This window comes from Arvicanthis niloticus, chromosome 16, assembly GCF_011762505.2.
Source record: "Arvicanthis niloticus isolate mArvNil1 chromosome 16, mArvNil1.pat.X, whole genome shotgun sequence".
In the NCBI taxonomy this organism is placed as follows: Eukaryota; Metazoa; Chordata; class Mammalia; order Rodentia; family Muridae; genus Arvicanthis; species Arvicanthis niloticus.
In genome coordinates this window covers 51857027-51878653 of record NC_047673.1, presented here as the reverse complement: position 1 = coordinate 51878653, position 21627 = coordinate 51857027, and the positions used below count along the sequence as shown (strand labels likewise).

The 21627-nt window shown below is 37.3% G+C and overlaps 1 protein-coding gene across 2 annotated transcripts in view; it reads right to left on the bottom strand.

Moving 5' to 3' along the window:
- Positions 1–21627, bottom strand: part of LOC117721778 (putative ATP-dependent RNA helicase DDX60) — a 107665-nt gene that overhangs the window by 5015 nt on the left and 81023 nt on the right. For both annotated transcript variants that reach the window (XM_034520570.2, XM_076914193.1), the window contains exons 30-35: positions 20533–20733; positions 9015–9119; positions 8353–8494; positions 4819–4940; positions 3198–3345; positions 1513–1655 (exon numbers count right to left, since the gene is read on the bottom strand). In XM_034520570.2, the coding sequence (XP_034376461.1) occupies positions 1513–1655; positions 3198–3345; positions 4819–4940; positions 8353–8494; positions 9015–9119; positions 20533–20733 (861 nt within the window). The remainder of the gene's footprint in view (positions 1–1512; positions 1656–3197; positions 3346–4818; positions 4941–8352; positions 8495–9014; positions 9120–20532; positions 20734–21627) is intronic.

Below are 21627 nucleotides of genomic sequence, written 5' to 3'. Positions count from 1 at the left end.
ATAAAAAGAGTAGAGAGGAGATAAAAGAAAAATCAGAATAATGAAGACAGCGAATCAGTAGTTTTCTGTGTCTGTTCACTTTTGCAAACTGCCTTATGTCATCAACAGGAGCTTTGATATAGGGTTAATCATTCTGTAAGCTGGCCCAACTACAGTCTAGAGTGGGTTGGAATCATGGGTAATAGACTCGAACATTTTAACCTTATTTTCTTATGACTCAGAAAACCTGCATCCAAGAGAAAGTTGCACACATGTAACAGACATTAATACCAACCCTGTTTGTAGCAACAAAGAACTAAAACCAGAGCAAACATTGACTGAAGACAGAGTAATGCCTAGTTTTTTCTGTTATGAAGTACTGTGGCATGTGAAGAATGAACTAGAGATTCACATCTTTTGACGTGATCCATGGATGGATCTTATAGGCAAAATGGTAAACACAGGAAAAGATACTTTCATGAGACCACAAAGATCCATTTTTCACTTCTGTAAAAAGAAAATGCAAGCATAAATAAAAAGTCATGTGTAAAATAAAAAGGTTTGGAAGACTTTGAAAATTTAGGTAACTTTAGTAGAACACAAGGAAATAAATAAAGGAGAAGCTTATAAGGCCTCAGTTCATGGGTACCTACTATGTACCTACTCTTCATAAGCCATCTAGAAGCATTAGAATGTGAATTTAATTAGAATGTAATTTAAGCAGAACTAAACTGTGATAAGTAATAGAAGGAAACAAAATTTATACGAAGTGAATTGGGTCAAGCAAAACCCAGACCATAATCAAGTAACATGAATCTAAATACCGATGCCAGCTGCTTCAAAATGAAGGAAAGTGAAGCCCAAACTGTTTTCTAGAACTCCGTGGGAAGCAAGGGTGAGTGGGAATATGTTTATGTGTACACCTAGGTCCCTTGTAATTGATGGTGATTTTGCAACAACAAGAAACAAACTTCCTACCCTGTTCTCATTGTATCAGCATCCCTCTGAATCCCCATGAAAAGTTTACATGTAAAAAGAAAATAAAGGTGATTGTTATATTTCACAAATTGAGTTAATTACATAATAAATGGAAAGGGAAATTATTTGCTCTCCTCTTCCTCCTTCTCGTCTTGAAAAAGGATTGCTGAAACTTGTTATGTACTACTTAAATTTCTAGCCATCCTCCTGTCTCAGCCTCTCCAGTGCTGGAATTATAGGCATTAGCTATCACATCCATCTTAGGAAAGAAAAACTATAATGCTTAAAAATTAAGTTTTTTTCCAATATACTTAACTACCAATCTCTTACATATCCAGTTAGTCACTTATAAACATCCAAACCAAAAAAAAAAAAAAAGAAAAAAAGAAAGAAATCAAAACTTTTAAAAATGATTTTTTTCTTTCAATGAAAAGTATAATTTTTATCATTTGTATGCTAGAGTTTTGCAGCTTCGATGGCAGTTTGATAAAGCACCACACATGCCAGAGCAAAAGCCCCACAGAGACTAACTAATAAGCATCACTCATTACTTACATGATTTGGAACTCCTGGACTAAGCAAATCCACATCAAAGTTTCCAGACAGACAAACAAAGGGTGAAACCGCCACCCTTCCTTCCTTGTTGCTCATCAAGTAAGAAACAAGTGGAGAATCTTCACATTCTTTACCTGTGAACTCTGAGCAGAATGAGTTGAGATAACCACTTTTGTTCCTGTTATTTTAATTTCTTATTTGCTTGCTTGCTTGCTTGCTTGCTTGCTTGCTTGCTTGCTTTCTTGCTTGCTTGCTTGAGACAAAGTCTCACTATGCATTCTTAGGATGCCTAGAACTCTGTGTATGCCAGTTGATCATAGAGCTCCCTCTGCCTCTGAATACTGGAAATTAAGGCAGGCTCCACATGCCTGAATGCCTGGAAAATTCATTTTTAAATGCAGCCACAGTGTCAAACCTCATTTCCTTTATGAGAGCTAAACCATGCTTAGAGGGAAGGCATTGAACCTAGCAATGACCATACCCCAGTGAAGACTGAATTGGTACATAAACCCTAGACAGTGGATGATGAAATACATTCATTAAACGTAGGCTATTAGTCCTAGTGTTCCTATTGCAAAATATGTACTATAGTTTTAGTCAGTCAAAAGTTAATTAAACTAGAAAGTTGTCTAAATTAACTCTTACGTTTATAACCTTTTGTCCACTGAACTGAGACTTGGCCTTAGAATATTCCCAAGCACTAACCATACCCACCTTTGCTTAGCTTTCCAGATCAGACAAGATCGGGCAAGTTTAGAGTAGCTTGGGAATAGACTAAATATGCTATTCTAAGAGTCCACTATCCAAAACAGCAATGTGGGTTTTGTGTGTCACTGAGACAGACTGTCCTCCTGCTCCAATCTCACCTGGCACAGAGGTGTGTGCCCACCATTACTATCTGCTCTTGTCCATGTCCCTTACATTTATAGAGTCTAAGAGAGTACATACTCCACTTCCATGAGTTTCTCCAACTGAAGAGGTTAGTGTACAGTGAACCACAGACACTTCTCCCCAACTCAAAACTTTATATCTCAGTTACCTGTTTTTCTGTTTATAGTCTCTTAGAAAGCTTCCATCTATTGGTTATGAATAAGGACAACAAAAGCAGACCATTTTACCATATGCTAGGCCCTCCTTTAGGATATTCATGTGCACTAATGATTTAAAATCAGTTATTTGAAGCACACTAAAACAATATAATACTCTCCTGTGTCTTTAATGTCCATTAATAAAGCAAGGACATGATTAGGGAATCACTTCTCCAAATTCCAGAAGTCAGAAGTAGCAGAGTCAGGGAACCTGACCAAGGTCTATGACAATCAACATTAAGCGTGTCCTGAAAATACTCATAGATTTCTTCTTGTTTCTAATGTCTCAGAGCCAGCCTTACTCAACTCTCTAAAACTTACCCAGAGTCAACCCTGAAAATGATTTATAAATGATAAAATATGGTTTGAGTTTCACTCTCCACTGTCTTTTTAACTGTCAATCACCAACTTCCATTTTTTAGCAGAAAGAATCCAATTGTTCTCAGGAAGGCTTACTTTTCTCAAGTGTCAGCCTTCAGAGGTAAACATGGTAGAGATGGAGCCCTACCACCAACCTGCATCCCTAGCATCCACCTGACATATCCTTGGGCAGGACTATCATTAAACTGCTTCACAGTGGAACTAAAACACACTTACGTATTTTTGACAAGGGGAGTTGATATTCCTGTTTCATATCAGCCAATCGGGATACAATTAGCAGAAAGGAAGCAAAGTCTTTTGTCACTTGCATGTTGTACTCAAGCAAGGCATCACTGAAGTCCTCAGGGAGGTCATCAAGGAACACCTAGAAGCCACAGTTTTTCACAGAGAGTTGAATAACCTTCTCAAAACACTGAATATCTAGATCAATGAAAGCAAAAGACCCCATACCATAATTTATTGTCTTCAATAACGCTGCTTTTTCTTCTCTTCTTGGTTGAACTGAGCTATAAATAAAACAACTATTCTTGCTCTTATATGCATGTGTAAATATAAATTCTCTACTCAGAACATTTAGTCTGACCCAACTTAATCAAAGTGATATGACATTTGTAAAACTAGAAGCATGCCCTCAAATGCCATTGGACTCATGAGTAATTTCAAAGGATCTAGGATACGTTTGCAGAGCAAGGAAGATAAAGCATACTTGCAGGCTGGGAATCAACTATGCCTGGTTGAGAGGTCTGGAAACCTTCAACTGTGTTCACTGTGCTAACAATGTTAAAAACTTTTACCTAGACACATGAAAGTGCTCTGTGTCTAATTTTCTTTTTTTTCTTCTTTTGTAATTTTTTTAAATAGTAAACTACAACCTAAAAACATGTGCCCACAAAGCACCTTCGTTTAAGACTTCTGGACCTAAAGAACTGGGAAGAAAATAATTCTGCCTTTGTCAGCCATGCCATAAGGGCTTCATTAGGAAGTTACATGGTCATTATGGTGAGAACTCACTCAAAGCACCGAAGAGTGGCAAGGGTGCTATGAATATGATCTCACGCACATAAATGCATGTTTTAATTAATTCAAATAAATGTTTTAATTAAATGGACAAATGCACTTTTTCAAAACTGACCAAGCAAGATGAAAATGGTAAAATTGAAAAACAATGTTTCTAAAATTTAGACTCTAGGAATCAAAGGACAATTTCCCAGATAACTTTGCGACACTTCCTCAGGGACATATGGTCTTATCACAAGACATACATTCAGCAATGAGGGTGGCTTTGGTGTTTAAATGTATAATTGCATATATTTTGGGCATATGCACATGATATGTGTATGGGTGCTCTTCACCCTATTTTTTTTGAAGCAAGGTTTCCCACCACATGTGGCACTCTCCAAATAGGCTCTGCTGCCCTAGCCAGGGCCAGGGATCCATGTGCTCTTGCTTCCCTCGCTCTGGGAATGCAATATACATCACTATGCACATCTTTTCAAGTGGATACTAGGAATCCAAACTCAACTCCTCATGCCTACATGGCAAGCACTTCACCAAGCCGTCTTTCAGGCCCTGTATACCTTCCCATTAATGCTGCATTTTGATGCAGTCAACTAGAGTTGACTGTGCTTTCATGATATTTATCCTCAAGGCATGTAAACTTTGAATAGATTCATAGAGGGACTTGGAGTTATAGATAAATCCTACAGTATTTCTGGAAAGAACAGATTAGTATACAAATACATTTATTATCCCATATTTGTAAAATCCAATTGCTTTTGACACATTTCTGACAGATTCTGTGTACTATTTTTGACTAATTTTATCAGAAGATTTTTACCTTTGATTGATAAAACTTGGCGTGAACCTCATAGAACTTGGCTGGAATACGTATTCTTCCAAAAAGATTTGCCAATACTAAAACCAGCTTTTCCATGACATCTTCAGAAAAACGTTTTGAGCCTGTACAAAAGAAAAGTTCCATGTTCTATATGTATAAGGGGGTTAGGTTAAGTTTTTCATGCTTAAATTGTCATGTTTATTTCAGAGCAACTGTAGACTTAACCTTTCCTGCAGACGCTTCTCATCTCAGCTTTATCATCTATGCTTATTACCTTCATTAACATCCTTCTCTTTCCAGCTTCAAATTTCTTCATGCTCAGATTTACATTTTGCTCACTTTGGCCCATCTCCCAGTGAATGAGCAAATTTATTACAATGTCTCTGTGTTGGTCAGTGTGCTATGACCAAGAGACAAAATGACCATGGCAACTCTTATAAAAAGAAATCACTGAATTGTGGCTGTTGACAGTTTTAGAGATCTAGACCATTAACAGAATGGTAGAGAGCATAGTAACACTCAGGCAGACAATGGTGCTGGAAAAACAGTTGAGAGTTCTACATCTGAATGATCAGGCAACAGGAAGAGAGAGCCACTGGGCCTGGCTTGAGATTTTAAAGCCCCAAGTTTCATCCCCAATGACATACTTTCTTCAACAATGATAAACCTCCTGATCCCTCTCAAGTAGTGTACTACTCCTGATTGACCAAGCATTCAAATATAAGAGCCTGCGGGAGCCATTCCTATTCAGATACCACTACTATTCAGATACCTGCTACTGCCACTTGCCAAACTAATGAGGAGCTGCATCAGATTCATCTGTAGCATTACTACCTACTAAATCACAGCAGAGTCTTTCCCTGAATAGCCCTATAGATTCTGGAGAGTGAAATTCCTATAATGTTCATCAGAAACAATATAAAAGAAACAATTTAAAAGCCTTATCACTATTCTTGGGGGGCTCCAACACAATCCATGCTTCGCCTTCACAGCTTCATGCAGTGGTTTCCTGGAGCCTCCATGTGGTAACAACCCTGACTCCTGACACAAGGCTGGCCTCGGCAGCTTGACTTAGTCTCCAAGGGAGATTCCACAACCCCTTTCTTGTATTCTTGACTTTAACACCAGAACTATGTGAGTGACGTTGCCAGAGTTCTACTACTTGCTAGAGCTGGAACAACGTGGCCCTCTCTTAAAATTACATCTGCATTAGCTTCCTGCTACTGCTGGTCCCCTTCACTGCTTTAAGTTTTTCTTTAATTCCTTGTCACAAGTTGGAAGCTTAGCAGGGTGGAGTACATCTCAGGGGTCATGGCTTCCTTTATCCCATTTAGCATCAGGCCTCTCTTTAAAGTCTTCATCTCCTTGAGCGCCTGACTTAGCTCCATTGCACTTCCTGGTGTTTGCCTTTTCCTTTGTGCAGCTTGCCCCTTGTCATTAGATACCTGCTTAAGAGTGACTACAAATAACCACAAGACACAGTCAATACTAGATTGCCTTGACATCTCTGCTAATGTCACTAATCCAGAACTGTTCAATTTAGTCTCTGAAATATTTTTTAAATAAGAGCATAAAATTCTTTGCTAAAATATCACAAAAATGGTCTCCAGGCTACTAATATTCTTCTCCTCTGAAACCTCTTGAGCTGAGCTGTTGCAATCTACATTATTATCAGCACCATTGTCTTTTCTTCTCCTATTGCTATGTCCACTAAGCCCTACTTAAAATGTTAACCAGTTTTCCTAATCCAAAGTCCACATTCAACCCACAAGCAGAATGGTCAGGCTTGTCACTTTTGGTCATACCACACTTCTGGTACCAACTTCTGTCTTAGCTACTGTTTTCTTGTATGAGACATCATGACCATAACAACTTTCATAAAAGGAAATTTTTTTCTTGGGGCTTGTTTACAGCTTCAGAGGTTTAGCCCATTATCATTATGGTGAAGAACAAGGTGGTATTCAGGCACTGGAAATGTAGCTAAGCGTTCTTCATCAGATCCACAAGCAGCAGGAAGGAGAGGGACTGTGGACTTGCCATGGGCTTTAGAAACCTCAAAGCCCACTCCCCAGTGACACATGTCCAACAACAAGGCTACACCTCCTAATTCTTCCAAATAGTGCCACTCCCTGTGACTGAGTATTGAGCATATGGGAGCTTCTCATTCAAATCCCCACAGCCTCTCCCATCTATTCAAACAACCTCTTATGAGGTCTCAGTACCTAACAACAAAATATCCCAAACTAAACCCACAGATAACCTTCCTGCACTCAAACAGAGCCACGGCTCACTTGAGGCACCCCATACCAACAGCACATGAACAGTACGGGAGCTTAAAAAGTTATTATGGCCAGTAAGTCAGGATATAGCATATAGGCTAGTTATGTTTAAGTAAGAACCAGTCAATTTAACTTCTCTATGGATCTTTATCCATTTTAGCTTCCCCTATCAACAACAATAAACACAACCACATTTCCTGTTGCCTGAAATGACTTCTCCTCTTACACATCTTTGGAGGAATAGAACTTTCCGAGTAGCCACAACATGAAACATTTTTTTAAAGCATAAAGACTGCAAGTGTCATACAAAGTACTTCCATCAGCTAGTGACAGAAGGGAAAGTCAGAGGCACGGAAGCCAGCATCATACACATCGTTAACTGCATATATTATGAGAGAGTAATATTTACTTCAGAGATGTTGTGTAAAGAATTGTTTTGAAATATAGGATTCAAAGATTTTTCCATAAAAACTTTATGGAATTTATCTTTAAAGATTTTGTCCAATATAGGCAAAAATTTAATATGTATAAGTTGACCTAGATCACATGACAAATTCAATATTAGTTATTGACCTGTACTATACAATTTTAATAAAAGAAAATGGTGTTGTAAATAATGTTCACAGATATTAATAGTGATTATCTGTGGGTAGAATTTTGAGTCTTACATTTTTAACAGTGCTTTCTTAAATTGTTACACAAAACTGATCATATGTTATATTTAACTACAAGGAAGTGTTTTATAATTATTGTATATCATTCAATATGTTCTGAATCCTAGTGGCAATGTACTTTTCAAGTTACAATTTGCAGTAGTGAATACATTAACATTATTGGCACAAAATAAAACCCCTACAAATAATTAATTAACTTCATTTATCTTATTTTTGTAAGCCTATAATTTGTGTATAAAAATGTCATTCTGTTTTATATCATTAAACTTTTACATTAAGTACACAATAATGAGACTTTCATACAAAATCATTATTCTAAACTGGTATTCTCTTAAGTAACAGTTGAATAAACATTTACATCAAATTATTTTCTATGAATCCACCAGATCTTTTATCACCATGGGAAGATATGTGTGTATGTACAAAATACATATTACATATATATTGCATAAATATCACATTACATATTTGATATATACCCATATACTAATAAGGATATATTATTTATACAATAATGATGTGACAATATTACTTTAATGCTACATATACTCACAGACAGACAACACAACCTTCAAACTTACCATTACTTGTTGGCTGACAAAGTTTATGGAAAAGACCTTTTACAAGAAAACTGACAAACACGAGGTTAGAAGGTTCGTGGTAATGCAAATGTGAGACAAGGCCAGCAAACCCTGTAGGATTACCTTCTTGATCTATATATCCCTAAAGAACAAAAATAATTTGTTAGCTTGGCTCAACTCACAGAATTAACAACAAGTCAATTATGCATTGTCAGTTTAAAACAGTCTACAATATTAATAAGGTAGTAACTATTAATTGGGCCAACTTTAATATTTATATGAATTACAAGTGACACTACTCATTGGGTATTATCTTCTGAAGATTACAACAATGCAATGTGGTTAAAATCCCAGAATCTAGGGCTACAGAGATGGCTCAGCAGTAAGGAGCACATTCTTCTCTTCCAGGGGACTTGAACTCAGTTTTCCAGAATCTACACTGAGCTTCTTAGTTGTAGCTCCAGTTTCAGGCTTCTCATATCCTCTTCTTGTGTCTACAGGCACACACACACACACACACACACACACAGAAATAAACTTTAAAAAATGGATGTAAAAAAATATCAAAGATCTGCTACTTTAAAAAAAATTAGATAGTAGCAAATCTATTCCACGCAGACAAAGGATGGGGAGGGAAAAAGAAAGGGAATGTTGGTTCGTACCTCTTTCACCAGGAACTGCAAAGAATATAAGAAGTAAAGCTTTAACATGTCTGTGGCTCTGGGTTGTTTGAAGGATAACAACGAATGCTTCAGCACTGACAACGCCTACAAAAAAAGCATTTTAATTTAGCAACATTAAGTGAATGAAATTTCTTTAAAAGAAATAACACAGGCTTAGTTATATGTCACTCATACACACAAACATATTATATATCTTAAATATAAATGTGTGTGTATGTATATATTTGAATTATAAGAGCAATGCCTCTAAAGAACAATGAAATATTGTGAGTGTTCCTATTGTCACTCTACTTTTTCAAATGCTGTCTCCCCTGGCAACAGCACACAAGGAAAAAAGGATGTTCTTAAAGACTCTTTTTTTGTCCTCTGGTCCCCTACTGTATAGTATATGAATACTATAAAACACAGAGGCAATGCACAAAATTCAATTAGATCTAGTACAATTTCCTTCATTCTACAGCACATCATTTTACACAAGAGGGAACTATTTAGTGTATGCTTGCTGTGAGGAGAGCACACCCATCACTGCTGACACACAGGCTTGCAGGAGACACAAGCCGCAGTCAGAGACAGAAAGACCAGCTAAGACTAGAGATATCCAGATGGTGAGAAGCAAGAGCAAGGACATACAGAACAGAAAACAGGTCTACATGGCAACATCAGAACACAGTTCTCCCACCACTACTAGCCCTGAATACTCCAACACACTGGAAAAGAAAGACTATTATTTAAAAATCACATCTCTAGATGATGATAGAAGACTTTAAGAAGGACTTAAATACTTCCCTTAAGGAAAAAAAAAAAAAAAGAAAAGTTGTTAGAACCAACATCTTTTAAAAAATGTCAGCCCCCTAGGGAAAAAAAATTTTTTTCTTGATACTAAAACTTGTTCTGAGAACTGTATATTGCAGAATACACAGCCTTGGTGTGTACTCATCAAGCATACTGAGCAGACCTGCCCAAACCTCTGATGTCCTGGAATTCCATCTGGGTTCAGTGAAGACACAGCATCAGAGGCTTATCAACTTACTCCCCCACCCCCACCCCTCTTCTAATATCTCAACACCTGTAATCAGCTTGAAGAAGTTAAAGAAGAGTCAGCGCCCCTATTCCCTGGGCTTGGGGACTAATGTGGTTAATAATGGTCTGTCTTTCTAGGGAAAACTAGTGGTTTTGTTGGAACAGGGAGGATTAGCTAGGATTTATTGCATAGCCATAACCTATTGATAGAAATCTGTATAATTATTATCAAGATGAAGTTATAATTTCTTAAATGGTACAAAATTTACTTTGATTTCAAATTTAAAGTTTTCATTGGTACGAGCTTCTTATTAATATAAAAGTGAGATGAATATTGATACTCTCATGGGCATTGTGCCTGTATAACACATTTAGGAATACAAGGCCTAGACCCAGTTCTTCTTTAACTTTTTTAACTGATTTGGGACGGTTAACCTATGAGTTAAGGGACTATAGCAAATTCATGGCTTTGAGTTTATTGTTAGGAGGTTTCCCATATTTTATTTAGAAATAGCTGAGAGGAGTTAACAGGCAACAGTCCAGGTTACCTTACATGGATAGTTGGTTTTCAAAACGTCAGAAATCCATAGAATTGACGTTACAAATATTTATATATTAATCTCCATTCTGATTAGAGACTTGCCTGCTCCTGACAGCTTCCTGTCATGGATTCTAAGAAGAAATTGAGCATCGTTGGAGTTACTCCAGTTGTTCAGTGACAGCCACTAGGCAAGAATTGCCTCTTTCCATCTACAGACAAATTACTGTCCAACAAAGGACACACATGCAGAATAGTTGACTGATTATATCTGCCTAGACAGAGTAATCAGCCCTTAATAATTCTGCATCACTAAGGTCTGTCAGATGACTCTGGGCCAGAAGGCTAAAGATTTGATGCTCCAACGTTTTGTAGTATAGGGGATTTTCAGGTATTCAGCGGTCTCTATAAATTGGCTAAGTTTTAGAAGCTATGTTTAGTGCTTTCCATAACTTCAGTTAACTGAGTCATTCTAGATTTCTGACAGGGTTGAAGACCTATAGTTTCATAGCCAATCCTGGCTATTTACTTTGAGAGAAAAGATCAGAGTAGATGGTTTTCAGCTGACATTCATTCTAAAGCCAAAAAAAAAAAAAAAAAAAAAAAAAAAAAAAAAAAAAAAAAAAAAAAAAAAAAAAAAAAAAAGCCAGGATCAAAAGTAAGTGTTTTAGTTAGAAGAGATGACAGAGGTTCTGGTTAGTCAGCAAATGATAGACTGGGTATTAGGACTATCTTGTACCTCACTGGTACAATTAGGAATGAGTATGCTCTAATTGTATTTTGAGAGAAAAGTTTAACTTTAACAGGAAGCATGATATGTAGGAGGAGCTAAGTGGGAAGGAGTACTGAGAGGAAGATATGGAATAAGGAGAGAAGATGAAGGAGAGGAGAAGCTAGGTGATGAGAGAGAGAAAGAGAGAGGGGGCATGGAGGCAGATGTTCGCATGTCTCCACCAGTCAAAGATAGTTTTTATATCTAGGTTGGGTATTGGGTTACGCTTCTGATTGAGCATTACCAAACTTATAAATCCTTTGATTAACATTTAAAAAATGTATAAAAGCAAAAAGGAAGGGGGGCATGGGACAGGGGTTTTCTAGGGAGGGGAAATGGGGAAAGGGGATGGCATCTGAAATGTAAATAAAATATAAAATAAAATTTAAAAAAATAATAAAAAATGCTTCTCTTAAAGAGATACAGGAGAATACAGGTAAACAGGTAGAAGCCCTTTAAAAATGGGAAAAAAACCATAAAGATTGACAGAAAAACAAAACTAAACAAGTGAAGGAATTAAAACCATTGAGAATCTAAAAATAGAAATAAAAACAATAAAAAAATCACAAAGAGAGACAGAAAACCTAGGAAAGAGATCAGGAGTCATGGATGCAAGCATCACCAATGGAATACAAGAGATAGAAGAGAAAATGTGAGGTACAGAAGATACCACACAAAACATTAACACAACTGTCAAAAAATGCAAAAAGCTCCTAACCTAAAACATCCAGGACACAATGATAAGACCAAACCTAAGGATAATAGGTATAGAAGAGAGCTAAGAGGCCCAACTTAAAGGGACACTAAATATCTTCAACAAAATTATAGAAGAAAACTCCCTTAACCTAAAGAAAGAGATGCCCATAAACATACAAGAAGCATACAGAACTCCAAATACACTGGACCAGAAAAGAAATTTCTTTGTTTATATAATAGTCAAAACACCAAATGTACAAAACAAAGAAAGAATATTAAAAGCAGTAAAGGTCAAGTAACATATAAAGGCAGACCTATCAGAATTACACCAGATTTCTAACCAAAGACTATGAAAGCTAAAGATCCTGGTTCCAAGAAACAAGCTGGAGTAGCCATTCTAATATTGAATAAAATTGACTTTTCACCAAAAGTTATCAAAAAATATAAGGAAGGACCCTTCATACTCATCAAAGAAAAAATCAACCAAATGAAATCTCAATTCTGAATATCTATGCACTAAATGCAAGGGCATCTACAATCATAAAAGAAACTTTATTAAAGCTTAAAGCACACATTGTACCTCACACAATAATAGTAGAAGACTTCAACATCCCACTCTCAACAATGGACAGATTATGAAAACAGAAACTAAACAGAGACACAGTGAAACTAAAAAAAAGTTATGAACCAAACAGATTTAGCAGCTATCTATAGAACATTTTATTCTAAAACAAAAGAATATACCTTCTATTCAGCACCTCATGATACCTCCTCCAAAACTGACCATATAACTGGTCACAAAACAGGCCTCAACAGATACAAGAAGATTGAAATAATCCCATGCATCCTATCAGATCACTACAAACTAAAGCTGGTCTTCAATAACAACAAAAAGAACAGAAAGCTCACATATAGATAGATGGAAGCTGAACAACACTCTACTCAATGATAATTTGACAAGAAAGAAATTAAAGACTTTTTAGAATTTATTGAAAATGAAGGCACAATATACCCAAACTTATAGGACACAATGAAAGCAGTACTAAGAGGAAAACTCACAGCTCTAAGTGCCAAAAAAAAAAAAAAAAAAAAAAACCGGGAGAGAACATACACTAGCAGCTTAACAGCGCACCTAAAATTTCTAGAACAAAAAGAAGCAAATGCACACAAGAGGAGTAAATGGCAGGAAATAATCAAATTGATGGCTAAAATCAACCAAGTAGAAACAAAAAGAACTATAGAAAGAATCAACAAAGGTGAGGGGCACATCCTCATAGAAGCAGGAAGAGGAGGGATGGGATAGGAGGTTCCTGGGTGGTGGGGGGAATGGAGTAAGGGGATAAAATCTGAAATGTAAATATAACATCCAGTAAAAAATAATAATAATAATAATCAACAAAACCAGGAGCTGGTTCTTTGAGAAAATCAACAAGATAGATAAACCTTTAGCCAGATTAACCAGAGTGCACAGAGACAGTACCCAAATTAACAAAATCAGAAACGGAAAGGGAGATATAACAAGAAAAACTGGGGAAATTTAAAAATTCATCAGATTCTCCTACAAAAACCTATACTCAACAGAACTGGAAAATCTGGATGAAATGGACAGTTTTCTAGACAGATACTGGGTACCAAAGTTAAATCAGGAACAGATAACCCATCTAAACAGTCCCATAACCCCTAAAGAAATAGAAGCAGTCATTAAAAGTCTCCCAAACAAACAAACAAACAAAAAAGCCCAGGCCAAGATGTGCTTAGTACAGAATTCTATCAGACCTTCCAAGAAGACCAAATACCAATTCTCTTCAAACTATTCTACAAAATAGAAACAGGAAGAACACTACTTATTTGTTCTATGAAGCCACAGTTATGCTGATACCAAAACCATACAAAGTCCCAACAAAGAAAATTTCAGACCAATTTCCCTTATGAATATCAATGCAAAAAAACTCAATAAAATTCTCACAAACTGAATGCAAGAACACATCAAAACAATCATTCAACTTGATCAAGTGTGCTTCATCCTAGGGATACAGGGATAGTTCAATATATGAAAATCCATCAACATAATCCACTACATAAACAAAACAAAACAAAAAACCACATGATCATTTCATAGATCCTGAAAAAGCATTTGATAAAATTCAACACCCTTTCATGGTAAAAGTCTTGGAAAGGTTAGGAATTCAAGGTCCATACTTCAACACAGTAAAAGCAATATACAGTAAACCAGTAGCCAACATCAAACTAAATGGAGAGAAACTTGAAGCAATCCCACTAAAATCAGGGATTAGACCAGGCTGCCCACTCTCCTTATCTATTCAATATAGTACTTGAAGTTCTACCTAGAGCAATTACACAACAAAAGGAGGTCAAAGGGACACAAATTAGAAAGGAAGAAGTCAAAATATCACTATTTGCAGATAATAGTATAATTGGCCCCAAAAATTCTACCACAGAACTCTAAACCTGATAAACAACTTCAGCAAAGTGGCTGGATATAAAATTAACTCAAACAAACCAGTAGCCTTTCTATACTTAAATGATAAACTAACTGAGAAGAAAATTAGGGAAAGGACAAACTTCACAATAGTCACAAACAATATAAAATATCTTGGTGTGATTCTAACCAAACAAGTGAAAGATCTGTAGGACAAGGACTACAAGTCTCTGAAGAAAAAAACTGAAGAAGACCTCAGAAGATGGAAAGATCTCCCATGCTTGTAGATTGGCTAGATTAATATAGTAAAAATGGCCATCTTGCTGAAAGCAATCTACAGATTCAATGCAATCCCCATCAAAATTCCAATTCAATTTTCATAAAGTTAAAAAGAGCAATTCTCAAATTTATTTAGAATAACAAAAAACTCAAGATAACAAAAACTATAAAAGATAGTTCTCAACAATAAAAGAGCTTCTGGGGGAATCACCATCCCTGACCTCAAGCTGTACTACAGAGCAGTAGTGATTTAAAAAACTGCATCATATTGGTACAGAGACAGGCAGAAAGAACAATGGAATAGAATTGAAGACCCAGAATGAATCCACACACCTATGGTCACTTGATCTTTGAGAAAGGAGCTAAAACCATCCAGTGGAAAAGAGACAACATTTTCAACAACTGGTGCTGGTTCAACTGGAGGTCAGCATGTAGAAGAATGCAAATCAATCCATTCTTATCCCCCCTGTACAAAGCTCAAGTCCAAGTGGATCAAGGACCTCCACAAACTAGATACACTGGGATCTAATAGAAGAGAAAATGGGGAAAATCCTTAAACACAGGGGAAAATGGCTTATGCTCTCAGATCAAGAATCGACAAATGGGAACCTCATAAAATTTCAAAGCTTCTGTAAGGCAAAAGACACTGTCAATAGGACAAAATGGCAACCAGCAGATTGAGAAACGATCTTTACCGATTCCACACCCAATAAAGGGCTAATAACCAATATATACACAAAGAACTCAAGAAATTAGACTCCAGAGAACCAAATAACCCTATTTTAAAAATGGAGTACAGAGCTAAACAAAGAATTCTCAACTGAGGAATACTTAAGGGCTGAAAAGCACCTAAAGAAATGTTCAACATCCTTGGTCATCAAGGAAATGCAAATCAAAATGATCCTGAGATTCTACCTCATCCCAGTAAGAATGGCTAAGATCAAAAACTCAGGTGACAGCAGATGCTGGTGAGGATGTGGAGAAAGAAGAACACTCGTTCATTGCTGATGGGATTGCAAACTGGTACCACCACTGTGGAAATCAGTCTGGCTGGTCCTCAGAAACTTGGACATAGTACTGAGGACACTGCTATACCATTCCTGGGCATATACTTAGAAGATGCTCTAACATGTAATAAGGACACATGTTCCATTATGTTCATAGCAGCCTTATTTATAATAGTCAGAAGCTGGAAACAACCCAGATGTCCTTCAACAGAGGAATGGATACAGAAAATGTGGTACATTTATACAATAGAGTACTACTCAGATATTAAAAACAATTAGTTCATAAAATTCTCAGGCAAATGGATGGAACTTGAAAATATCATCCTGAGTGAGGTAACTCAGTCACAAAAGAACACACATGGTATGCACTCACTGATAAGTGGATATTAGCCCAAAAGTTCAGAATACCCAAGATTCAATTCACAGACCATATGAAACTCAAGAAGAAAGGCCAAAGTGTGGATGCTTCAGTGCCTCTTAGAAGGAAGAACAAAATACTCACAGGAGGAAATATGGAGATAAAGTGTGGAGCCAAGACTAAAGAAAAGGCCATCCAGAGACTGCCCCACCTAGGGATCCATCCCATATACAGTTGCCAAACCTGGACACTATTGTGGATGTCCGGAAGTGTTGGCTGACTGGAGCCTGATATAGCTGTCTTTTGAAAGGCTCTGCCAGAGCCTGACAAATACAGAGGTTGATGCTTTCAGCCAACCACTGGACTGAGCATAGGGTCCCCAGTGTAGGAGTTGGATAAGGGATGGAACTAGATGAAGGAGTTTGCAGCTCCATGGGGGGAGTAACAGTGTCAAGCAGCCACACCTCCCCAGAGTTCTTGGGGATTGGACCGCCAACCAAAGAGTACATATGGAGCCACCCATGGCTCCAGCCGTATATATAGCAGAGGATCGCCTTGTTGGACCTAAGTGGGAGGAATAGCCCTTGGGCCTGAGGGGGTTCGATGCTCCAGTGTAGGGGAATGCCAGGGCAAGAAGGGTATGGTGGTGGGTGGTAGAGTACCTTCATAGAGGCAGGGGGAGGGAAAATAGGGTAGGGGGTTCCAGACAGGTGACCTGGAAAGTGGGTAACATTTGAAATGTAAATAAAGAAAATATCCAATAAAAAAAAAATAAACAACCTGCACAGCAAGCAAGACAGAACCAGATCATGACAAAGCAGCTAAGTAGTCATGTTTTTCAGAAAGTAGAGCTTGAGGAAAATAATTTGAAATAAGAAAAAACCAAACAACTCTTATTACTATGTAGGCAGAAAAAAAATACAGCCAAATAAACTGTATGAGGAATGAGATTTCCTGGTTACCATAGCTAGGAGATGGAAGTGTGCTCTAGGAAACACCCAGTCCTAAGGGTGGTAGGCAGAGCAGCATAACTGATGCTTTCTCTCTGAGTCTCTAGATTTAAACATGTATGTTTGTGAAGGTTGAAGAGAGAGTGTTTACTGTGGGGAAGGAGACCAGTGGTAGGAAATTGAGAAATACAACAGAGAAATGGAGACAGTATGTGTTCAAAGCATATGACACACAGTCATGAAACACCATGATAAAAGAATAGTTTAAAAAGCAGTCTGAAGCCGGGCAGTGGTGGCTCATGCCTTTAATCCCAGCACTTGGGAGGCAGGTGGATTTCTGAGTTCAAGGCCAGCCTGGTCTACAGAGTGAGTTCCAGGACAGCCAAAGCTATACAGAGAAACCCTGTCTAAAAAAAAAAAAAAAACCAAACAACAACAACAACAAAAAGTTCAGTCTAAAGAGTTTCTGCTCACACTTAAAAGTGAGCACAAGTAAGCAGAGGTTTCATATCAGGCTTCTGAAATAGGCCAAAGCACAGAAAATGAACCCTTCTAATTATGTGTCTGAAAAATAATAATGGGTCAGAAAGCTATCTCAGTGGGTAAAAGGGCTTGTGTACAAGCCTGGAGATGAGAGTTTGATCCCTTGAATCCATGTAAAAGTTGCCTTCTGAACTCCATGTGTGCTCTCTGACACTTGTGTGACAGTTACATGTACACACGCAATCATACATATACTATAAAAATAAGTAAAATGTTTTATTTTATAATAAGTAAATAATGAGTGAAGTGAAATATTCTATAATATTAAACTACTACTAAATTAAGAATAAGTCTTATTAGAAGATGTACTAAAGAAATGAAAAACGGGCCAATATAGTGGCTCAGTGGGTAAAGGCACTTGTCACCAGGACATACAACCAGGTCCAAAGACCCAGGACCAGGGACCCAGAAGGAAGAATCAGAGAAACAGGTTCCATCCTGCAAATTGTCCTCTGCTTGTTCTCTAGCCTGCCACATATGTGACATGGAATACACACACACACACACACACACACACACGAGAGAGAGAGGAGCAAGGGAAAAAGAGAGAGGGAGAGAGAAAGAAGACATTTTAAAAAAAACTCAAAAATAAAGAAAGTTCCCCAAAACAATGCCTTGCAAAACCAGAATTAGGACTATCTAGGAATTCTTACTTCCATAAGCAGTCTCTGATTAAATTGGTTATAATAATTCATACATAGAATTAGGAAGAACAGGTCCTGCTGTGGTCTGAATGTGGTCACTAGGTCATGCTGAAATCTATTCTCCATGCTGTCTATGATATTGAGGTCTGGGACTTGAGCAAGTAGACTGATATCAGAAGAAGTCCTAAGATTAGAGGGTTCCCATGTTAGAATCCTCATGACTTTACAAGAGTAATGGACCGCGGACAGTAATGAGTCGGGGGAGCAAACAGGCCTGCATGCTTCCTGTTTATCATGTTTTGTGACTTGGAACACCTCAAACAAAATGAATTTCAGTAGATGCTACCCTTCAGCATCAAACCTCTTGTATCATGAACCAAAACAGACCTCTCTTCATAATTCACTCAACCTGTGGTAGTATGTTACAGCCGAGAGAAAATGAATACAAGTCCTTTAGTGTCTTGTTCCTAAAGTGGAAATCAAATCATCTAATTGAAAGTAGTCTCAGACTCTCTGGTATCTGATCGTGAAGCATCAAGACAATGTTCTGATTATATTTTGATGTCTACTGCCTTATAAAATGAGCAATCATACCTTGGAAAAATGTCTGAAAAACAAGAACAAGAAAATAATAACCATGTGACCTCTAGGTAGAACCAGGCATAAGACTTTTTTGTTTTGTTTTGTTTTGTTTTGTTTCAGGTTTTTTTTTTTCCAGATATATATAGTAAACCTATAGGGATGGTTTTTAATATCGCCCATTTTTCTGTTTTTTCTTTTTTTATTGGATATTTTATTTACATTTCAGATGCCATCCCCTTCCCCCAATTCCCCTTCCTAGAAAACCCCTATCCCATGCCCCCTTTTCCTTTTTGCTTTTATACAATTTTTTTAAAATGTTAATCAAAGGCTTTATTAAGTATGGTAATACTCAATCAGAAGTATAACCCAATACCCAACCTAGATATATCAACTATCTTTGACTGGTGGAGACCTGTGAACAACTGCCTCCATGTTCCCCCCCTCTTTCTCTCTCTTTCTCTCTCTTATCACCTAGCTTCTCCTCTCCTTACTCCTTCTCTGCCTCTCACCTTAGCTTCTCCTACATACCACCCTTCCTGTTAAAATAAAACTTTTCTCTTAAAATACAATTAGAGCATAATTATACCAATTTGTACCAGTGAGATAGTCCTAATACCCAGACCATCATTTTGTTGACTAACCAGAACCTCTGTCATCTATCCTAACTAAAACACTTAGTTCTGAACCTGGCTTTTTTCTTGGCTTTAGAATGAATGTCAGCTGAAAACCATCAGAAGTCCACAGAATTGACCTTACAAACATTTCTGTATTAATGTTCATTTTGATTAGAGACATGTCTGCTCCTGACAGCTTCCTGTATAGAATTCTAAGGAGAAATTGAGCATCTTTGGAGTTACTCCAGTTGTGGTGAGACAGCCACTAGGCAAGAATTGCCTCTTTCCATCTACAGACAAATTACTGTCTAGAAAAGGACACACTTGCAGAATAGTCTGTCTAGAAAAGGACACACTTGCAGAATAGTCGACTGATTATATCTGCCTAGACAGAGTAATCAGTCCTTAATAATCCTGCATCACTAAGGTCTGTCAGATGATCCTGGGCCAGAAGGCTGAAGATCCTCCAACTTTTTGTAGTATTGTGACTGTCCAGGTGTTCAACGGTCTCTCTAAATTGGCTAAGTTTTAGAAGCTATGCTTTGTGCTTCCCATAATTTCAGTTAACTCAGTCATTCTGGATTTCTGACGAGGTTGAAAACTTATAGTCTCATAGCCAATCCTGGCTATTTACTTTGAGAGAAAAGATTTGAGTGGACAGTTTTCTATATTTTCTAAACACTCTTAATGAATTTGGATTTTGTCTTGTGAGGAAAAATACTGTTACTTTACAATTATAAAAAAAAATCATTCTTGTTTCTGAACTGTAGAAACAGATCGTAGCTAGAGTCCTTTGGTACAACGTAATCATACACGAAGAGACTGACCACGGGCAAACCTTTGTGCCCACCCAGACATAAACTTTGTCTGATCATGGAAACAAACAAAATTTATCCCTCTGCTCGACAGCTTTCCTTACCCCATCCCTCCCCAGAGAACGCCGAAGACATGGAAAGCAAAAAAAAAAAAAAAAAAAAAAAAAAAAAGCACGCAGCCTAGCTGATTTCAGCCAGGCCAGCAGTGAAGTCCAAGGCTCGAGCAGGGGACACAGCACCTTTGCCTTGCCATCCTCGACGTCATCTGCCTTGGTAGCCAGCAACATGAGTCTTAGGATGAGTGTAATACTGAGGGGAAACTGTCCTCTCAGCTCAGGGACTTTGGATTTTATGAGTTTTCCTATTTTGGGCCGTGGAATATCAAAGAAGTAGACGTCACCCAGTAGGTCCTGCCCTCGTCTTCCGGCCCGACCAGACATCTGGAAATATAGCAGAATCATGCTGTGAGAATCACCTGAATATTTTTTCTAAGAGGGTGTAAAGAGATTAAGCCTTTTACATTGCTCTTGAGCCAGTATGCTGCCTATGGAGGTTAACTAATGACTAACCTATTTTAAATCTAAGAAACTGATCACATCTGAATCAGAGCTATTTTAAATAATGTATCAAGCATCCCATGCATCATTAACCAAACCGCGTATTTGTATAATGCTATATAGAATTATACATATTTATAAAATTATGCATATTTATAAAATTATAGTTTTGTATAAAAACTATAGATATATTATATACTGTATAATATATATAATTGCCACTTCCTGGCAATTACTTGATACAATATTCTATGTATGATATATAATATATGCTATAACATTATATAACAGTATATTACAATGTACTGGGTTTGTTTTTAGATTTATTGATTGATTGATTGATTGATTATGTATACAGCATCCTGCTTGCATGTACACCTGCAGGCCAGAAGTGGGCATTAGATCTCATTACAGATGGTTGTGAGCTACGTTGCTGGGAATTGAGCTCAGGACCTCTGGAAAAGCAGCCAGTGCTCTTAACCTCTGATCCATCTCTCCAGTACCAATAATGTATTGTTAATAATAATTATACATGTTCTATATAATTTGAATGTTAGGGGATATATTCTAAATTTGAGGCTGCCTGCAGAAACATTGATGGAACATTTCTGAGGAGGTAAATTATATGCAGACAAACTTTGCTGTCTGCAGAATAGAACAGAATAAGGAGAATCCAAAGCAAGCAAAATGCTTTAATATTCAAGGTCTAGACTTTGTAGTGGAAGAAAATGTGTGGGGAGGTGAGGAAGCCCTGGGGGAAATGAAAAAAAGTCCTAT